General features: G+C 47.8%; 1 protein-coding gene across 6 annotated transcripts in view; it reads left to right on the top strand.

The window, feature by feature from the left end:
• Window positions 1-20056, top strand: part of SEPTIN6 (septin 6) — a 79566-nt gene that overhangs the window by 48124 nt on the left and 11386 nt on the right. For all 6 annotated transcript variants that reach the window (XM_008019424.3, XM_008019425.3, XM_008019429.3 and 3 more), the window contains exons 6-9: window positions 6120-6216; window positions 9629-9797; window positions 13328-13460; window positions 17031-17221. In XM_008019424.3, the coding sequence (XP_008017615.1) occupies window positions 6120-6216; window positions 9629-9797; window positions 13328-13460; window positions 17031-17221 (590 nt within the window). The remainder of the gene's footprint in view (window positions 1-6119; window positions 6217-9628; window positions 9798-13327; window positions 13461-17030; window positions 17222-20056) is intronic.

The raw sequence follows: 20056 nt of genomic DNA on the forward strand, positions 1-20056 counted from the left end.
GTACGAAACTGCATCCTCAGGACCTGGGCTTGGGTGGTAGGAGGAGTTGGTGCTGGTCTTTCATTTTGGATTTGACTCCAACCCCACAGCCTCAGCCATCCCAGCCAATTGTCATAGGAGCTGGATTGGAAGAAGTGGAAGAAGGCTGTTGCCTGAGTGGAGAAGACTGGACAATGTCCTGTCTGTCACCATGAGGGATTTTTATGGCAGGAAATGAGAGTAATGAGGTCCCAGCCACTACCTTGGATTATGGGTGACTCCAGAAAACCTTATTTTAGATTGAGGGGGAAGGGAAGGGAGAGCGAGGTCTTGTTGCATGCTATTTTCAACTCATACTCTGATATCTCTCAAGGTTGTAGACTTTAATACTGAAAATTGCTATGTTGTTTTAAATTTAATGATGTTCTTTGCATGGCTCAAACCATGACCAGGACCAGCAAAAAGGCCCAGTTACTTATTTGACTAAGCTCCATTAGTTGTCCATTTGTGAGGTCTGGGGTTTGGTTCCCACAAAGGCAGTTGACATTTGGGTCCGGTGAGAGCACATGGCTGAACAGTAGGGTCACAGGGAGACCCATAGGCACAAGTCCCTCCCTTCCTCTGAGACAGCAGTGGTATTTCCATTGTTTCCATGTACTTTTGCAGGAATCACCAGTGGTTGACTTGAGAGCAAATCAGCCAATGGTCTTGTTCAGTCACCAGCAGGAGCCTGAAATGGGGACTAACATAACTGGGAAACACTGTCCACCCTGGGAGGGAAGCAAGCCCAATCAGAATATTATCATTAGATGAGGAATAAAGAGTTCTGACATTGTCTATTTCACTGGGTTAAGGAAGACAGTCACCTAGCCTCCCAAGTATAATGGATGTGGTGAAATAAGAATAAAGTAACTCATGCCAATTGGATTATTAAGTACTTTACAACGTACCAAGAAGAATTTAAGTTAGACACAAGTCAGTAAAGGTGGTGCTATGGTTTGATTGTGTCCCCTCCAAAATTCAAATGTGGCCAGTGTGATAGTATTAAGAGGTGGGGGCCGGGCACAGTGGCTCACACCTGTAATCCCAGCACTTTGGGAGGCCAAGGTGGGCAAATCAAGGGGTCAAGAGATCGAGACCATCCTGGCCAACATGGTGAAACCCTGTCTCTACTAAAAATACAAACAATTGCCAGGCACGGTGGCTCATGCCTGTAATCCCAGCTACTCGGGAGGCCGAGGCAGGCGGATCACCTGAGGTCGGGAGTTTGGGACCAGCCTAACCAACATGGAGAAACCCCATCTCTACTAAAAATGCAAAATTAGCTGGGCATGGTGGTGCATGCCTATAATCCCAGCTACTCCGGAGGCTGAGGCAGAAGAATTGCTTGAACCCAGGAGGTGGAGGTTGTGGTGAGCTGAGATCACGCAATTGCACTCTAGCCTGGGCAACAAGAGCGAAACTCCATTGCAAAAAAAGAGAAAAAGATAAATTAGCTGGGCATGGTGCCACACGCCTGTAGTCCCAGCTACTCGAGAGGCTGAGGCAGGTGGATCACTTGAATCCGGGAGGTGGAGGTTGCAGTGAGCCAAGATCACGCCACTGCATTCCAGCCTGGCAACCGAGTGAGACTGTCTAAAAAACAAAAAAAGAAAAAACAAAAAAAGGGCCCTTAAGAAGTGATTGGGCCTGGCTGGGCGCGGTGGCTCATGCCTGTAATCCCAGCACTTTGGGAGGCTGAGGCGGGTGGATCACCCAAGTTCAAGAACAGCTTGGCCAACATGGCGAGATCCTGTCATTACTGAAAATACAAAAATTAGCTGGGCGTGGTGGCAGGCGCCTGTAATCCCAGCTACTCGGGAGACTGAGGCAGGGGAATCTCCTGAACCCAGGAGGCGGAGGTTGCAGCAGTGAGCTGAGATTGTGCCATTGCACTCCAGCCTAGGCAACAAGAGTGAAACTCCGTCTTTTTTAAAAAAAAAAAAAGTGATTGAGCCATGAGGGGCTCCTCCCTTGTTAATGGGATGAAGGCCTTTTTTTTTTTTTTTTTTTTTTTTTTTGAGATGCAGTCTTGCTCTGTCGGCCAGGCTGCAGTGTAGTGGTGTGATCTTGGCTCACCACAACCTCTGCCTCCCAGGTTCAAGCAATTCTCTGCCTCAGCCTCCCGAGTAGCTGAGATTACAGGCGCCCACCACCACGCCCAGCTAATTTTTGTATTTTTAGTAGAGATGGGGTTTCACCATCTTGGCCAGGCTGGTCTTGAACTCCTGACTTCGTGATCCACCTGCCTCGGCCTCCCAAAGTGCTGGAATTACAGGCGTGAGCCACCACGCCTGGCCGAAGACCCTTTTTAAAGAGACATCATGCAGTGTTGGGCTAGCTTGTCCTTCTGCTGTGTGAGGATGCGGCAAGAAGGTCCTCACCAGACCAGATGCTGGTGCCTTGATCTTGGACCTCCCAGCCTCCAGAACTATGAGGAATAAATTTCTATTGTTGATAAATTACTCAGTCTCAAGTAGTTTATTGTAGCAAGACAAAATGCACTAAGACAGATAGTGAATCTAGGAATGGACTCCCAAGAGAGGCTTGAGACTATCTCTTGTTGGAGTTTTCTGACACTGGGAAATCTGACATCCGAGGGCGCCTCATTGGAAGTCTGAGTGAGAGATTTACACAGACTCCCCTGAGAGGGCTGTTTGTGTTTCAGCAGCAACACTGCCCTGCATCTAACAGAGTCTCCTCCCTGGGTCCACACATAGAAAATGTCACCCCTGTCTGTCAGTTTCCTACAGAGACCTGGGAAAAATAGCAGAAAGCCCAGCCTCAGATTTGGATCCCACTGGTAGGACCTAGGAGTATGGTCGGTGGTGGTGCGGGGGGAGGGTGGGTATCTGCTCTCTGCTCCGCTCGACTCCATTCTGGTTGTCAAAGCCATCTGTCTCTCAAAAGCAGTGGAACAGAGGGCCAGAGCCTGGTCCCCATGATTTCCTGCTTGTCATGGTTTGCTTCCTTCTAGCGGATGCCATGTAGCCAGGAGGCAGAGTGCGGGCCACCCTAGGTGGCTGGGAGAGGTTGGCAGCCAAAGCTCGGTGGCCTTGCTGCTGCTTCAGAGGATCTGGGCATGCGGGTTAGGGACTTAGGCAACTCGTTTAACCTCCCTGTATCCCAGTTCCCCCAACTCATGAATGGATCTTTAAATCATTGCCATAGAAGGATGCTGTGAAAGTCAAACGAAAGGAGAGCGCTGGGAAATGCCTACCTTGCATATACTTATCAAAACAGACTGAGGCCAGCTGCAAAGGAGCGTGCCGTGGGAGGGCTGGGGCTATATTTTTGAGCTAGAAGAATAAAATGACAGCAGTTTGAGAAAGAGGGGGAAGCAAGTCACCCTATCGTTCTGACAGTGTCTCTAGATGATAAAAATGGAACAGGCCCGAGGGAATACTGACATTTTTGTATGCCTTTGTTTTCTTCTTGTTTTTTTTTTTTTTTTTTTCTCGAGCTTGGAGAAGCACCTCCCACTTCACATGCCTTCCTCCTCCATCACTTACAGCTGAGAGCCCAGGATGAGGGAGTGCTACAACGTGGTTTTTCTTTATCACCTCCTCCCTCAGTCTAGCTCTCTGCATTCGCCGCCCCTTGGCTCTTCTGTGTCATGTGGCTAAAGCTGTGGGGTCTCTGCAGGGGAAATGTTTTCCCAGAAAGTGTGTAGGGGTGGATTCGAGACTCCCGATATGTCTTAGGTCCCTGAGTGGGAATGAATTGTGCCCAGATCAACCCTCCTGGCAAAGACTGGAGATGCTTAGGCCCTTGGGCAGCATTTTCACGAATTCAGTGCTTCCCAAATGCCCTGTGTGTCACTTGCCCAGTTACTCTTCTGGTCATTCCCCTCCCAGAATGGATGAAACATTTCTCACCTCCACCTCACACCCACCTTCCATATCCATAACCTCCTCTTTCCCATGTCCAGATTTAAGGGACAGTCAGTGGAGTGGGGAGGGGTTGGAGAGTGGCTGAGATGATCGTCTGATAGCAGCTGAGAGGCGAGAGGGTGAAAGAAGAGCAGCTTCAGCTGGCAGCCAAGCAATTTAAGGGATTGGTGGAGGTCCTGGAGCTGAGCTCCTGATGAAATTCTGTGTTCTTCTGCTCTGAAGGACATTTTTGGGGCCCAGAGCTAGAGGAGAATGGAGAGGAAGGATTGGCTGTGACATCAGCCTGTGGATTAAACAAACAAGCAACAGATTTGCTGTGGGTTTCCCTAAATTGAATTGCCTCTGATAATCTGGTCTTGAACAACTAGTTCCCCCCAGGGTTTAGAATACGCACCTCATCTACTGCTTGAACCCCCTAAATGGAAGTAGCAGACCAGCAAGAGGTGGGCTTTGAAGTCAGAGAGACCAGGATTCCATACCTCATTCTGTTCCTTACTATTAGTAAGTAATAGTTCCTTACTATTGTGTGCCTGCTGGCAACAATGCCTGCTGTGCCCTTAGCCCTTCTGGACCTCAGTTTCCCCATCTAAAGAGGAGACTAATAAGGCAACTTACCATATAGTGTTGTTGTAGAGATTCAGTGAGACAATACCGTGTAAAGCAGCTGGTACCCAGTGCATAGGGCTTAACAAATTATTGCTAATGCTAACGCTGTTAGTATGATTACCACTACCTACTCTGAAATGACTTATTTGACTTCCCACGAAGTTAATTGCTCCCTCTTCTGTGTTACTCCAGCCCTGTTTACAACCTTGATCATTTTTTTTTTTTTTTTTGAGACAGGGTCTTGCTCTGTCACACAGGCTGGGGTGCAGTGGTGCGATCTCGGCTCACTGCAACCTCCACTTCTGGCACAACCCTCATCTTGCTGTCTGATCGTTGTTGGGATGGCTTTCTCCCTGGGCACACTGTGCAGTCTCCGGGGCCAGGCTCTGTGCTTTTTTGCCATTATGTTGTTCTTCATCCCTAGCATATATCACAGGAGCTAGGATGAGTGGGCAAATGGGTCAAAATATCTGAGATCATGGCCTGTTTGTGCAATCAAGCTAAGAAACTTTCCCCATAGGCTCTTTACCTGTTGGTGTAAAGCCCTTTTGGGCAAAGCCCCGCCTGGGCTCACCTGGTGGGTAAACATTGATTCCGTAGTTCCATTTGGCTGTGGTGACTCAGCAATTACAGGCTGGCCAGCTCCTTGTGGATTGGGGCTCTGTGAGTGTTTCCCAGGCCCCACACTACCAAGTCGGGGCAGCTGTCTCTTCTCTGACCCATAAAGCCAGGCCAAGCTCCTCATTCCCCCTGTGAGCACCAAGCTCATAAACCTATTTGTCCTTTGCCTTTCTTTCCTCTTTCCCTAGCCTTACCATGGCCATTCAGGAAGTAGTTATTAAGCACCTGCTATGTACAGGGCACCAGACCATATGCTTGAGCCCTTGATCACATACTATCTTATATGACTTGAGTTATGTAATTTGGGCTCCCTCAACAAGACTGTAAGCTCCTAGAGGGCGAGGGAGCATGTCTTCTGCTGCTTCTCTCTGCCTTATAGCACCGACAGCAGAACCCAGCACAGTTATGTGAATAAATCCTTAGTGACTTGCCTTCTAGGCTCACGAGTTCAGTGTGAGCTCTTTCTCCAGGGAAGGATGAGAACAAGGACAATACAGCTCAGTCGGCTGTGTGGTCTCAGTATGGACCTAGTCTTGGGGCTCCTGCATGCCAGGGAGGGAGAAGGGCCAGTGATCCGAGACCCTTCGATACTCCTTTATCCTCTCTATCCACACAGAACCCCCTCATTCCACTTCCCCATCTTCCAAAGGCTCTTCCCCTCAGCAGTAACTATGAATAGCGAATAGCTTGGTAATCTGTGTGTCTGCTTATTATTCTGCTTATTTTCTCTCTTTGTTCTCTATGCATTCAGCCATGTCATTGTTACCCTCTATTGTGAATTTCTGAACAGCAGAAGCTTGGACTAGGCCTCTTATCCTCACATAGTTTGGGAACTTAATAAATGCTTGTTGGTGATGATGACAGTGAGGGACATTGCAGGGTGAGGGTCTGGGGCCCCAGAGACCAACAGCAGTTGGGTTGTGTTTAACACTCAGTGCCTTTCCTCTGCAGTTCTCAGCTTTCGTTTGCCTTCGGTTTCAGGCCCACCTGCCGTTTGCTGTCATTGGCAGCACAGAAGAACTGAAGATAGGCAACAAGATGATGAGGGCGCGGCAGTATCCTTGGGGCACTGTGCAGGGTGAGTGAGTCTCCGGGAGAGGGGCTACATGCAGGAAACCCCTTTTGTCTGCCTCTTTGTTTGTCCCCAGCCACTATATGACAAGTTTCTAAACTGTCCCAAGTCTCTGCTCATTTAGCATGGGTCCCAAATAGCCATAGGGGTCACTAGGAAGCTAACTCTGGCTCCATACTGGGATGCCCTGATGGAAGCAAGCTTCCTCTGTCTCTCATGGGAAAAGTATTCCTAAACACAAAGACTTGCAAGGTAGGAAGGAGTGTGCGAGAAAGCCTGTGTTCTTGCCCAAGTGCACCAGGAAATGCACAAGAATGTTCACAGTAGTGTTGTTTGTAATGACAAATAATTACAAACAATCCAGATATTCATTAAAATAGACTGGATAGGCCGGACGTGGTGGCTCACGCCTGTAATCCCAGCATTTTGGGAGGCCGGGGCAGGCGGATCACGAGGTCAGGAGATCGAGACCATCCTGGTCAGCATGGTGAAACCCCATCTCTACTAAAAGTACAAAAAAAAAAAAAAAAAAAAAAAAGACTGGATAATGGGAGGGTGGGAAGGGGATAAGGGATTTTTAAAAACTACATATTGGGACTGGGCACAGTGGCTCACTCCTGTAATCCTAGCACTCTGGGAGGCCGAAGCGGATAGATCACCTGAAGTCAGGAGTTCGAGACCAACCTGGCCAACATGGTGAAACCCCATCTCTACTAAAAATACACACACACACAAAAAGTCAGGCATGGTGGCATGTGCCTGTAGTCCCAGCTACTCAGGAGGCTGAGGCAAGAGAATCGCTTGAACCCAGGAGGCAGAGATTGCCGTGAGCTGAGATTTCGCCACTGCACTCCAACCTGGGCGACACAGCGAGATTGAAAAAAAAAAGAAAGAAACATACCATTGGATTCCCTTTGTATGAATTCCAAAAGGAGGCACAACTAAACAAGATATATATATTTTAGGAATGCATACATGAGAGGTAAAACTGTAAAGAAAACAAAGGAATGATACTCTCCAAAGTCAAGAGAGGGGTTAAGTCTCTGCCAGGGGAGTGGGGGGATAAAGGAGGATGAGATTGGAAAAGGGCACTCAGGGGCTTCCAAGATACTGGTAATGTTTAACCTGAGTTGTGGAGACATTGGTGTTAATTTTTCAAAAATTCTTTAAATTGCACATACATATTTCATGCTCTCTTTTGAATGTATGATTATTTCACAATTGAAAAGCAATCAGACATATTGTATTACACTCAGGAAAGTTCCTTCTGGGATCTGCCTGACATATGTTAACTTACCCTCAGGGCTAGTCAGTTCAGTGCATAAGACAAGGCCAAGGACAGTGCTGTGGGTAGAAGAGGTCTCTGGTCCTCAGAGTCTACAGCTAGAAACCAGGCCGTGGCTGATAGGGGCATCGTGTGAAAGAGTGACTGGTTCTCTATAACCTCATCCCTACCACTGGGGAAACACCTGAAAGTGGGTGGCGAGTTGTTCACATCACATACAAAGGCTGGCATGTTTTAGGACACCCCGCAGACCCACTGACAATAGCTGGATTTTCTATAGGTAGGACAAGACTGGTTATCAGAGCTGTGCTAAGTTCTGGTCTTCTCTGCTGTTCGGAGCTGGGGTTGCTCCACTAGGAACATTTGCAAATGGTTTCTGGACCCACAGTCCCACCCTGGGAATGGACTTGTGGTCTGAGAAACAGGAACCTGAAGTGAGATGAGGAGAAGCCAGTAGACATGGTTCCAATGACTTACTTCATCTGACGTGGACTACTCTGAACCTAAACAATAAAGGGGGCTTTGAAAGTTTTTCTTGTAAGTCTAAGTTGACTGTTCTGCTTGAATGAGGAAGAAGTTGTATATTGCTTAGGTAGCCTGCAGGGGCCTTGGAGGCACTCCTTCTGACTCACCATCAGAGATCACTGTCCAGAGATGGAGGAGGAGATGGCATATAGCATAGTACTGAGAAGTTGCATATAGCATAGTCCTGAGAAGTTGTCTTACTGATGTCATCTTTAATATTAGCCTATGTTCTATGACAGCAGGGGGCTTTATTCCAATTCAGTGGGTCTTAAGCAGAAGGATTATGTGAGCTGATTCGGGCTTTGGAAAGACTGATGACCACAAGGCAGTCTGCTTCAACTACAGCTGACCCACTTATCCCAGACCCCTCTCTGCCCCCACTACCCTCTTCCAGACTCTGCAAGACAGAATCTGGGGTGATTGCCTGCTCATCACTTCAGACACCATTTTTCCTACTTGTTCAGGCCAAATACCACCATCTGACACAGTGAAGCCATACCTGTAGCCACCTTGACAAAGTACTGCTTGTGACCTGGTCTAGCTAGAAATCGATTTTGCTATGACTTGGTCCACATCTGTCATTCTTGACCACTGCCCAAAATTGCAGACCTTTGCTTGCACTCTTTTGAAGAGGGGACTTGTTCACACAGGCAAGAAAGTGGGGTCCCCTTGCTCCTAGTCACCATTGCTACTGTCAGGCCATTATCTAACCTCTAAAGAAACCACCTCCTTGGAAGCTTCTACCATCCAGGTGGGCCATGCCTGCAGTCCACACCCCTCCTTGTCACTGTCATCTATCAATATCCTAGTTCTTTCCCCTTATTATTTGGAGACTTTGTCACCTCCCCTACATTGCCTGGGTTTGAGCCCTAACTCTGCAACTTAACTAGCTACATAACCTTGCCTAACCTCATTGACACCTTGCAAACACTATTCCCTTCTCTGGCTGATAAATTACTATTCTTCCTTCCAGAGTCATCTTAGGGATTTTCTCTTCGGTGAAGTCTTCACTTTCCCAGGAGCTCTTAGGCCCCCTTTTCTGAGCTTTATTGCCACTTGGCTATCCCTCTGTTTTTGTAGTTTTGCACTGAATTGTATTTGTCTATTTGCATCTATTCTTCCTCTAAAGTGTAAGCTCCTGACAGCAAGATTCCATGACTTCGTTTCTGAATTCCCAGTGCCTCACACAATAATGGGAACAGAGATTCCACAAATATTGGTTGGATGGATGGATAGATGGATGGATGAATGGGTGGGTGGGTGGATGGATGGATGGATGGATGGATGGATAGATGCATATGTGCTGTTGTCCTACAAGTGGTGCAGACCAAACATTCTTTTGAAGGTCTGACTGCTGAATTTAGATTGTGGTGCTACTGACTGTCTTAACAAGTATTTTTATGGTATCACCATTTTTCATTACTGGCATTTTTGTAACCTTTCATTTACATTTTCAGTAAAAAAGAGAGGAAGTAAATTTGCAGGATCTAAATACACAGATTGCAAGGCAATGTCACTGTTAGACATTTTGCCTCTCGTTTCATCCATTTCTACTTCCGCTGGCCTTCCTTTCAACATACTTTCAATACCCCAAACCCTGCTATGCAGTTGAAAACGAGGCCCACTGCGACTTTGTGAAGCTGCGGGAGATGCTGATTCGGGTCAACATGGAGGATCTGCGGGAGCAGACCCACACCCGGCACTATGAGCTGTATCGCCGCTGTAAGCTGGAGGAGATGGGCTTCAAGGACACCGACCCTGACAGCAAACCCTTCAGGTACCACTCCTGCCAGCCCAGTCCAGCCCAGCTCAGCTCAGCCCACCCAGGTGGTGTGGAAGCCTTCCCCTGGAGAATTCACAGGGGAGGCGAGACACGGGTGCTAAGACCTCGAGGAGCAGGGGCGGCTCACTTGCCAGTTCTGCTTGCCTGTTCACCCTTCGCCACTGCACATCTGCCAGGAGAGCTGTGGGGCGCAGGCTTGGGAAGTACTGCTGCCTTGCTTTGAAGGGCAAGGGAAGGGAGGAGGCCCAGAGGACCAGCAAGGTGGATCACCACACACACATGCACGCATCCGTGACAGCTCCAAGCAGCTGCGCTGGAGGGGATCCCCAAGCTGGGGCCCTGTTCCACGGGGTGGCAGTTGGTAACTCTCCTCTGCCCCTCTTTCTTCATCAGGCTCCTGGTGCTCAGACAGGTTCTTTACCCATTTCCCCATTCTGAAACCCAGATAGGACCAGGTAGCGATCCCTTGCCATGCATCGATGAACTGCAGGCTCCTCAATTGCTGTTCTTAGTGTCTGCATTCAAGTGCAAGTTCTGTTTTGACCGCAGGATGTTAATCATCATTGGCATATTTCTTAAATCAGAATGCTTTTAGAGAAGGGAAATGTTTTTGAAAGCAGGTTATTATGCCGAGAGGAGTGATGCACCAAGTAGAAGTGTCTGATCTATATGTGTGATGTGTGAAATAAGCTCCACAGTTGAAATTACCACGTGGTGCCCTTTATGGTGGTCAGGCACTAATAAGCAAGTGAGGGAGATGTCTACCGGTTAAAAAGGCTTTCAAAGAGCCTCTGAGATCTTACACTACCTGTTCACAGCCTAAAGCTGGCCTGGAGTCAGAGCCTAACCAGTCCCTTGGGGATACTTGCTTCAGGAAGGATAGGCTCATGCCCTATACTGACAGGTGGGGCTGGGGGAAGCCCTGCTTGTCTCTTTCTGGTGGGAGCTCCCTGGCTCTCTTCCCCACCTGCAGCTTTCATCTGCATTTGTAGAGGAGTAGGTGTGCCTCCACCTGGTCATTTTGTCTCCTTCCCTCCTCCTTCGCTCCATCCTGAATACCTCTGTTTCCTGTGTCTTCGCCTTCTTCACTCCTTCTCTGCCAGCTCTTTCCCGTGCTGCACGTAAGCATTCTTGTGCTGAAGAAACTTTCCCTTAACCCTGCTCTTTCTTACCAGCCTCTGCCCTGTCAAGAAGTCCTTGACAGGATGAGAAGGAGAAAGAGTTGTTCTATATTAGCTGTTTCCTCTTCCCCATCTCTCATTCATTCCTCAAGCCACTGCAGTCTGGCTTCTGCCCCCAGCATAGCCACTCAAATGCCTCTCTCCAAGGCCAGGAATCGCAAACTTGTGGCTAAGTTCAATGTTGCCTTTGGGTTCCATCTTATTTGATATCAACGCAGCACTTTATGCCATTCCTCACTGCCTCCTTGAAATGCTCTCTGCCTTTGGCTTTTCCAGCAATGTCCTGGCTGATTCTATTCCTATCTCTCGTACTATTTCTTCTCAGCCTCCTTTGCAGGCTCATTTTCTTCACCTTACTCCTTTAAATGTTGATATACCCCCCCTGGGATTCTTTCCTAGGGCCTCTGCTTCTTTCACTTTCTGTTCTCTTTGCAGCTGGTTCTTTCTACTCTCACAGCCCTAATTACCACCTAGAAGTAGATGGCTCCCAAGCTAGTCTTACTGCTGAAGTCTAAACCCATTAATCCAACTGCATCCTGGACATTTCCACTCAGACATCCCATAGAGGACATCCCCGAAAATCAAGCTCTGTACAGATTCATCTTCTTCCCTCTTAAGCATGTGTCTCCAACATTCCCTGTTGCCATTCATGATACCACCATCCACCTGGTTGCCCAAAGATAATCAGAATTACCTTTGGCTCCTCCCAAGTCCTGGGAGTTCTGCTTTTCTTACCACTCCCTCCATTCCCTCCCAGCCCTTAACATTAAGATCCTATCACTTCTTCTTTTCTTTTCTTTTCTTTTCTTTTTTTTTTTTTGAGACAGAGTCTTGCTGCCTTGCCCAGGCTGGAGTGCAGTGGCACAATCTCGGCTCACGGCAACCTTGGTCTCTGGGGTTCAAGTGATTCTCCTGCCTCAGCCTCTCAAGTAGCTGGGATTACAGGCACCCACCACCTCGCCCGGCTAATTTTTGTATTTTTATTAGAGATGGGGTTTCACCATATTGGCCAGGCTGTTCTTGAACTCCTGACCTCAAGTGATCCACCCACTGTGGCCTCCCAAAGTGCTGGGATTACAAGCATGAGCCACCACGCCCAGCCAAGATCCTGTCACTTCTTACTTGGATTGATGGAAAGTCTATCCTTCTCACAACACAGCCAGAGTGGTCCTTCTTATTTTCAAATTGGATCTAGTACTACTTCCTGTTTTAAAACCATGCAGTGCATACACGTCCAATTTTTAAATATGTCATTCAAAGCCTGTTCTCTTCCACCAGGCTTAGGAACTTCGTCTGCCTCTACTCCAGCATTGCCATGGTGCTCTCTGGCCATGTTGAACCACACCTGGCTCCCTAAGAATGTCATTCTCTCTCCACATGAGCTTTCTTACATGCTGCCCTCTTTGGATCACAGTTCCACCTCTTCTTCACCAGGCTATTGCCTTTTCTTTTTTTTTTTTTTTTGAGATGGAGTCTCACTCTGTCACACAGGCTGGAGTGCAGTGGCGCGATCTTGGCTCACTTCAACCTTCGCCTAGCAGGCTCAAGCGATTCTCCTGCCTCAGCCTCCCAAGTAGCTGGGATTACAGGCGCCCACCACGACACCCGGCTAATTTTTTATATTTTTTGGTAGAGATGGGGTTTCACCATGTTGGCCAGGCTGGTCTCGAACTCCTGACCTCAGGTGATCCACCGGCCTTGGCCTCCCACAGTGCTGGAATTACAGGTGTGAGCCACCGCACCCAGCCTATCATCTCCTATTTCTTTAAAAATAAGCTTAGGCCAGGGGCATCTCCCACTAGACCATGAGTTCCTTGATGGCAAGTATGATGGCTGTTGGCTGTAGAGGCTGAGTGACTAGCATCATGTCAATTAGTACTGAGTCTAGCACATATGGAGTCTCCTCAAGCATTTGTTGAAATAGTTCATTCATGTGGTCGGTTTCAGAGCTAGGGCCTGGCAGCACTGTGCAGTGGGAAAACCCAGATGAAGAGACAGGAGACTCAGCTTCTGGTCAAAGGTCTCCCTCTAACTAGCCGTGGAGCCTTGAGCAAGACACCTCAACTCTCTGGGCCTCAGTTTTCTCATCCGTAGAACAAGAGTATAGAATCAGATATTCTAAGTCTCTCCAGTTCACTAGGGTTGCCCCATCCCTCTTTAGAAGCCCTGTGGGCATGCTGTCATGGGCCAAGCCAGGTGCCCACAGCTTTGTGGTTCTATTTTTGTACCTGGCTCACAACTGGGGAAGGGAGGACAGAGGAACCCAGTAAGGATCTTTGGGGCCAGTTTTATCAAATAGGAGCCATTCCAAAGGAAGAAGAATTAACCTGACCATGTTCGCAGTTTACAGGAGACGTATGAGGCCAAACGAAATGAGTTCCTAGGGGAACTCCAGAAAAAAGAAGAGGAGATGAGACAGATGTTCGTCCAGAGAGTCAAAGAGAAAGAAGCAGAGCTCAAAGAGGCAGAGAAAGAGGTAAATGTGAGCCTGGTGATTATTAAAATGTCAAGAAACAACAGCTGCTGGTCAGGCTGTAGAAAAATAGGAACGCTTTTACACTGTTGGTGTGAATGTAGATTACTTCAACCATTGTGGAAGACAGTGTGGTGATTCCTCAAAGACCTAGAATCAGAAATACCATTCGACCCAGCAATCCTATAGATCATTTTATTATAAAGATACATGCACACGTATGTTCACTGCAATACTATTCACAATAGGAAAGACATGGACTCAACCCAAATGCCCATCAATGATAGACTGGGTAAAGAAAATGTGGTACATATACACCATGGAATACTATAGAGCCATGAAAAGGAATGAGAGGATGTTCTTTACAGGGATGTGAATGGAGCTGGGAGCCATTATCCTCAGCAAACTAACACAGGAACAGAAATCCAAACATCGGGCTGGGCATTGTGGCTCACGCCTGTAATCCCAACACTTTGGAAGGCCGAGGTGGTTGCATCACCTGAAGTCAGGAGTTCGAGACCAGCCTGACCAACATTGTGAAACCCTGTCTCTACTAAAAATACAACAATTAGTGGAGTGTGGTGGCACATGCCTATAGTCCCAGCTACTTGGGAGGATGAGGCAGGAGAATCACTTGAATCTGGGAGGCGGAGGTTACAGTAAGCTGAGATCGTGCCACTGCACTCCAGCCTGGGTGGCAGAGCAAGACTCTATCTCAAAAAGAAAAAAAAGAAAGGAAACACTTAATTACTTCACAAATATCTTCCACATTTAACCTGTCGCACTCTCAAGGGTTCTCACCAAAGCCCATGACAAGGGTATTGGTTTTTTGTTTTTTTTTTCAGTTTCACTTAAAAAGAAAAAAAAAGTCAGACAGGTGCCTTGGCTCAGGTCTGTAATCCCAGCACTTTGGGAGGCTAAAGCGGATGGATTGCTTGAGCCCAGGAGTTCAAGACCAGCCTGGGCAACATACTGAGGCTCCGTCTCTATTAAAAATACAAAAAATTGTCTGGGCGCAGTTGCTCACACCTGTAATCCCAGCACTTTGGGAGGCCGAGGTGGGCGGATCACAAGTTCAGGAGTTCGAGGCCAGCCTGGCTAATATGGTGAAACCCCGTCTCTACTAAAATTACAAAAAATTAGCCAGGTATGGTGGTACGCACCTGTAGTCCCAGCTACTTGGGAGGCTGAGGCAGAAGAATTGCTTGAACCCAGGAGGTGGAGGTTGCAGTGAGCCGAGATTGTGCCACTGGACTCCAGCCTGGGCGACAGAGCGAGACTCCATCTCAAAAAATAATAATAATAAAAATAAAAAAAGTACAAATACAAAAAATTAGCGAGGCATGGTGGCATGTGCCTGTAGTCCCAGCTACCCAGGAAGCTGAGGTGGGAGGAATGCTTGAGCCGAGAGATCGAGGCCACTGCACTCCAGCCTGCGTGACAAAGTGAGACTGTCTCAATAAAAAAAAAGAAAAAGAAAAAAAAAATGTCATCCATCACTTCTAAGAGAATTGAGGGGATCTTAAAGACAAATTAATAAAAGTACAACAAACAAAAGCCAGGTTAAGGCAACTGATAGGCAGCCCTAGTGACTAAGTAAGAGATGCTTTAGGCCAGTTGCGGTGGCTCACGCCTGTAATCCCAGCACTTTGGGAGGCCGAGGCAGGCGGATCACGAGGTCAGGAGATCGAGACCATCCTGGCTAACTCGGTGAAACCCTGTCTCTATTAAAAATACAAAAAAAATTAGCCAGGAGTGGTAGCATGCGCCTGTAGTCCCAGCTACTCGGGAGGCTGAGGCAGGAGAATCACTTGAACCCGGGAGGTGGAGGTTGCAGCCGAGATCGTGCCACTGCACTCCAGCCTGGGCGACAGAGCGATACTCTGTCTCAAAAAAAAAAAAAGAAAGAAAGAAAGAAAGAAAAAAGAAAAGAGCTGGTTTATACAGCAAGTCTATCACTCACCTACCTAAGTGACAGTGTCAAATACCCCCAGGACCCAGAGAACCAACCTTCTTCATGGTATGCTGCAAGTGCTACAGAATCCTAAACTCTTTTCCGAATCCATGAAAGAAAGTGCAATTCGGCTTGCTCTGCTCTTACTATTCAGGGTAGTTTATTGCATTTTAGTTTGTGACTGTCTGTACCTCTTGTTCTTTGATCCACCTACCACAATGGCATACCAGAATATTCTTTTTTTTTTCCGAGACAGAGTCTTGCTCTGTTGCCCAGCCTGGAGTACAGTGGTGCGATCTTGGCTCACTGCAAGCTCTGCCTCCCAGGTTCAAGCGATTCTCCTGCCTCAGCCTCCCGAGTAGCTGGGATTATAGGCGTGCATCACCACGCCCAGCTGATTTTTGTACTTTTAGTAGAGACGAGGTTTCATCATGTTGGGCAGGCTGGTCTAGAACTCCTGACTTCGTACCACCCACCTTGGCTGGGATTGAGCTGACTACCGGGATTACAGCACTCCCAAAGTGCTGGTACTACAGGCATGAGCCACTGTGCCTGGCCCAGAATATTCTTCTTGTTTTGGGTTTCTGGTTCTATTCAGGACTAATGAAGCCTCCCTTTAGTTAAGGCTGAGGTGTCTGTACTCATTCCATATCATAAAATCCTTTTTATTTCCTTCCATGCCCAAAGCCAAGTATTTCCATTGACTGACTTTCCCATTACTGAAGTTTTCTCTGTGATCCGTGGTGATCCTCCCTGATTGCGGGGTTAAGAAAAGACAGGGGTTCCTTACACATAAGAGGTCCCGTTATATCATGCTCTAAATACTGGATTGACCATAGTCAAATTCCTTACTTCTTAGACCTTCTGTTTCCTCATAAAATAGAGATAATAAAGAACCTACCTCATAGGAATGTGGTAACAATTAAATAAATTAATATACATAAAGGGCTTATAAAAGTTAGTGCTTAGCCTATAATAATTTCTGGGTAATTTTTTTTGTTTGTTTTTGAGACAGAGTCTTGCTGTGTTGCCTAGGCTGGAGTGCAGTGGCATGGTCTCGGCTCACTACAACCTCTGCCTCCCGGGTTCAGGTGATTCTCCTGCCTCAGCCTGCTGAGTAGCTGGGACTACAGGCACATGCCACAATGCCTGGCTAATTCTCGTATTTTTAGTAGAGACGGGGTTTCCCCATGTTGGCCAGGCTGGTGTTGAACACCTGACCTCAAGTAATCTGCCCACCTCGGCCTCCCAAAGTGCTGGGATTACAGGCCTGAGCCCGGCCAGCACTCAGTAAATGTTATATTATTATCATTGATGTTATTATTCAACATGTGTGGTAACTATGGGGACTCTTTTTAACAAAATGTCTGACTAAACACAATGCAGTGTTCCTTTACCATATTCAGGAGCAGAGACTTGGAGATAAAATGACAGGAGGAGAGAATGATCCAGAGCATGGTGCCTTTGGTGCCATCATGGCAATCCCTGACAGAAATGCCCCCTGAGGTTCCAGGGTCCTGCAGGGTCACAGCCCTACTGGTTCCCACCCACCTGGGCTTGACCAAGCTGGGGACTGCTCACAGGGGACTCTCTCCAATCTCCCTGTGCTTCCCTGCCAGCTGCATGAGAAGTTTGACCGTCTGAAGAAACTGCACCAGGACGAGAAGAAGAAACTGGAGGATAAGAAGAAATCCCTGGATGATGAAGTGAATGCTTTCAAGCAAAGAAAGACGGCAGCCGAGCTGCTCCAGTCCCAGGGCTCCCAGGCTGGAGGCTCACAGACTCTGAAGAGAGACAAAGAGAAGAAAAAGTAAGTAGCAGTCTGCTCTGGGGTGGTGCCTTCTCTTTCCTGCTGCTCATCCTCCCGGGGCAGGACGTGGCACCTGAAGGGGCTGAGGACTGGTGACCAGAGGTGAGCTGCGGGCTGTCAGACTGGTTGAGGTACCTATAACTGGTCCCAGCGTCCCTGCGGGACCTTTTGATTCCCTGAGCTTGGGGAGTTGAGAGTAGGGGAGGGGTGTGGTCCCAGAGGCCCAGCCCATCTGTCCAGCTTGCTCAGGAAAGCCCTGCAAACTCAAGGTCCATGGGAGAGGAAGGGAAAAGAGGAAAAGCAAAGGGAGAGTGAGAGAGCAGAAGGGAGGAAAAAAATTAGAGGTGCAGCAATATAAGAGAGGAACAAGGCCTCTCAATATAAGAGAGGAACAAGGTGGCTCACGCCTATAATCCCAGCAGTTTGGGAGGCCAAGGCAGGAGGAACACTTGAGGTCAGGAGTTCGAGACCAGCCTGGCCTATATGGCAAGACCCCATCTCTACTTAAAAAAAAAAAAAAAAAAAAAAGGCTGGGCACAGTGGCTCATGCCTGTAATCCCAGCACTTTGGGAGGCCGAGGCGGGTGGATCACGAGGTCAGGAGATCGAGACAATCCTGGTTAACATGGTGAAACCCCGTCTCTACTAAAAATACAAAAAAATTAGCTGGGTTTGGTGGTGGGCGCCTGTAGTTCCAGCTACTTGGGAGGCTGAGGCAGGAGAATGGCATGAACCTGGGAGGTGGAGCTTGCAGTGAGCCAAGATCGCGCCACTGCACTCCAGCCTGGGCTACAGAGCGACACTCCATCTCAAAAAATAAAAAATAAAAAAAAGAGTTAGAGACCAGCCTGACCAACATAGTGAAACCCTGTCTCTACTAAAAACACAAAAATTAGCCAGGCGTGGTGGCGTGAGCTTGTAATCCCAGCTACTCAGGAGGCTGAGGCAGGAGAATCGCTTGAACCCAGGAGGCAGAGGTTGCAGTGAGTTGAGATCATACCACTGCCCTCCAGGTTGGGCGACAGAGCGAGACTCCATCTAAAAAAATAAAAATAAAAATACAGAAATTAGCTGGGTGTGGTGATGCACACCTATAGTCCCAACTACTCAGGAGGCTGAGGCAGGCGGATCACTTGAACCCGGGAGGTGTAGGTTACAGTGAGCCAAGATCACACCACTGCACTCCAGCCTGGGCAATGGAGTGAGACTCCATCTGAAAAAAAAAAAAAAGAAAAGAAAAGAAAAGAAAGAGAGGAACAAAAAGAACTGCAGATATGGTATAATCCTAGCACTTTGGGAGGCCAAGGCGGATGGATCACTTGAGTTCAGGAGTTCGAGACCAGCCTGGCCTACATGATGAAACCTTGTCTCCACTAACAATACAAAAAATTAGCCAGGCGTGGTGGCGTGCGCCTGTAATCCCAGCTACTTGGGAGGCTGTGCAGGAGAATTGCCTGAACCGAGGAGGCGGAGGTTGCAGTGAGCTAAGATCGCACCACTGCACTCCAGCCTGGGCAACAGATTGAGACTCTGTCTCGAAAAGAAAAAAAAAAGAAGTGCAGATACAGGGTAGTGGAAGAAGGAGAGAGCCTTTAGCAGAAACTCAGTGCACTCTCTCCCCACCCCTGCCCTATATCTGAGGTTGCTCATCTCTCCATGGCCATAGTCCCACCCTCACCCTGCCTCAGTTCTTACTCGCTGCAGCCAACAGAATTTAACTGCTGCCACTGAAGGCTGCAGCCCAGCCCTGATTTCCTACCTCTTTGTGATCCCTCCCTGCTGGCTTAGTTCTGCCCAGCCTGGGGTGCTGAGAACTTAACAGGGGAACCCTCAGATGTCAGTGTATGCTGCATGTGCCCCATCCTCAATCTGTGGAATGATTTTAAGACTTCTCATCTCCCCTGGTATTAGAACAGTGACTCCTAGATACCATGTGGGTCAATAATCCTCACCCAACCCCAGTCTCTGCTTGCTGAAGTTATCAATTCCTCATCCTAGAACCAGAGAAAAGTATTTCAACGGGATCTAGAAAAACTCCTGTGGTGCCCTTGTGCCCTGCAGTTGTTTGTGCAGTGTGGGTTGAGGTGTTCCCAGGTGGACTGTTTAGCAGTGTCTTTACTAAAGGGTACTGAGGATCCAAAAGGTGTCCATGGTCATTGCCTTCTGTTTTCAGCCATTTGTTCCTAGACTTAACTATGGGATATTTTTGCCAGAAGGAAGAAACACCTTCCTTTCCTCTGGCTGATCACTTAGGAATAACATGGTAACTTTTGCTTAACAGTAAAATATGTTATATTTGAAGGCACTCAGCTTTGCAATCCAATTACTCTTTATTCAAATGCGTAATTTAAACATCTTGGCTGGGTACAGTGGCTCATGCCTGTAATCCCAGCACTTTGGGAAGCCGAGGCAGGCAGATCACCTGAGGTCAGGAGTTTGAGACCAGCCTGGGCAACATGGCGACACCCCGTCTCTACTAAAAATACAAAAATTAGCCGGGTGTGATGGCCCACACCTTTAGTCCCAGCTACTCAGGAGGCTAAGGCAGGAGAATCACTTGAGCCTGGGAGGTGGAGGTTGCAGAGCCAAGATCGTGCCACTGCACTCCAGCCTGGGTGACAGAGTGAGACTTTGTCTAAAAAAAGAAAAAAAAAAAGAACATCTTCACCAATTAGTCCAGAAATTTTTCTTACTGAATCTTAATACTATATGTCAAATTCACTGATGAATGCACTTTTTTGGTATTACCTGATGGATAAAGTTCAACTAGCCAGAAAAAAGTCTCTTTGGACACACCCTGTACTGTATTAACTTATCTGTCGTGGTGTATTAGTTG

The sequence above is a fragment of the Chlorocebus sabaeus genome, chromosome X (genome assembly GCF_047675955.1).
Source record: "Chlorocebus sabaeus isolate Y175 chromosome X, mChlSab1.0.hap1, whole genome shotgun sequence".
NCBI classification, from domain to species: Eukaryota; Metazoa; Chordata; class Mammalia; order Primates; family Cercopithecidae; genus Chlorocebus; species Chlorocebus sabaeus.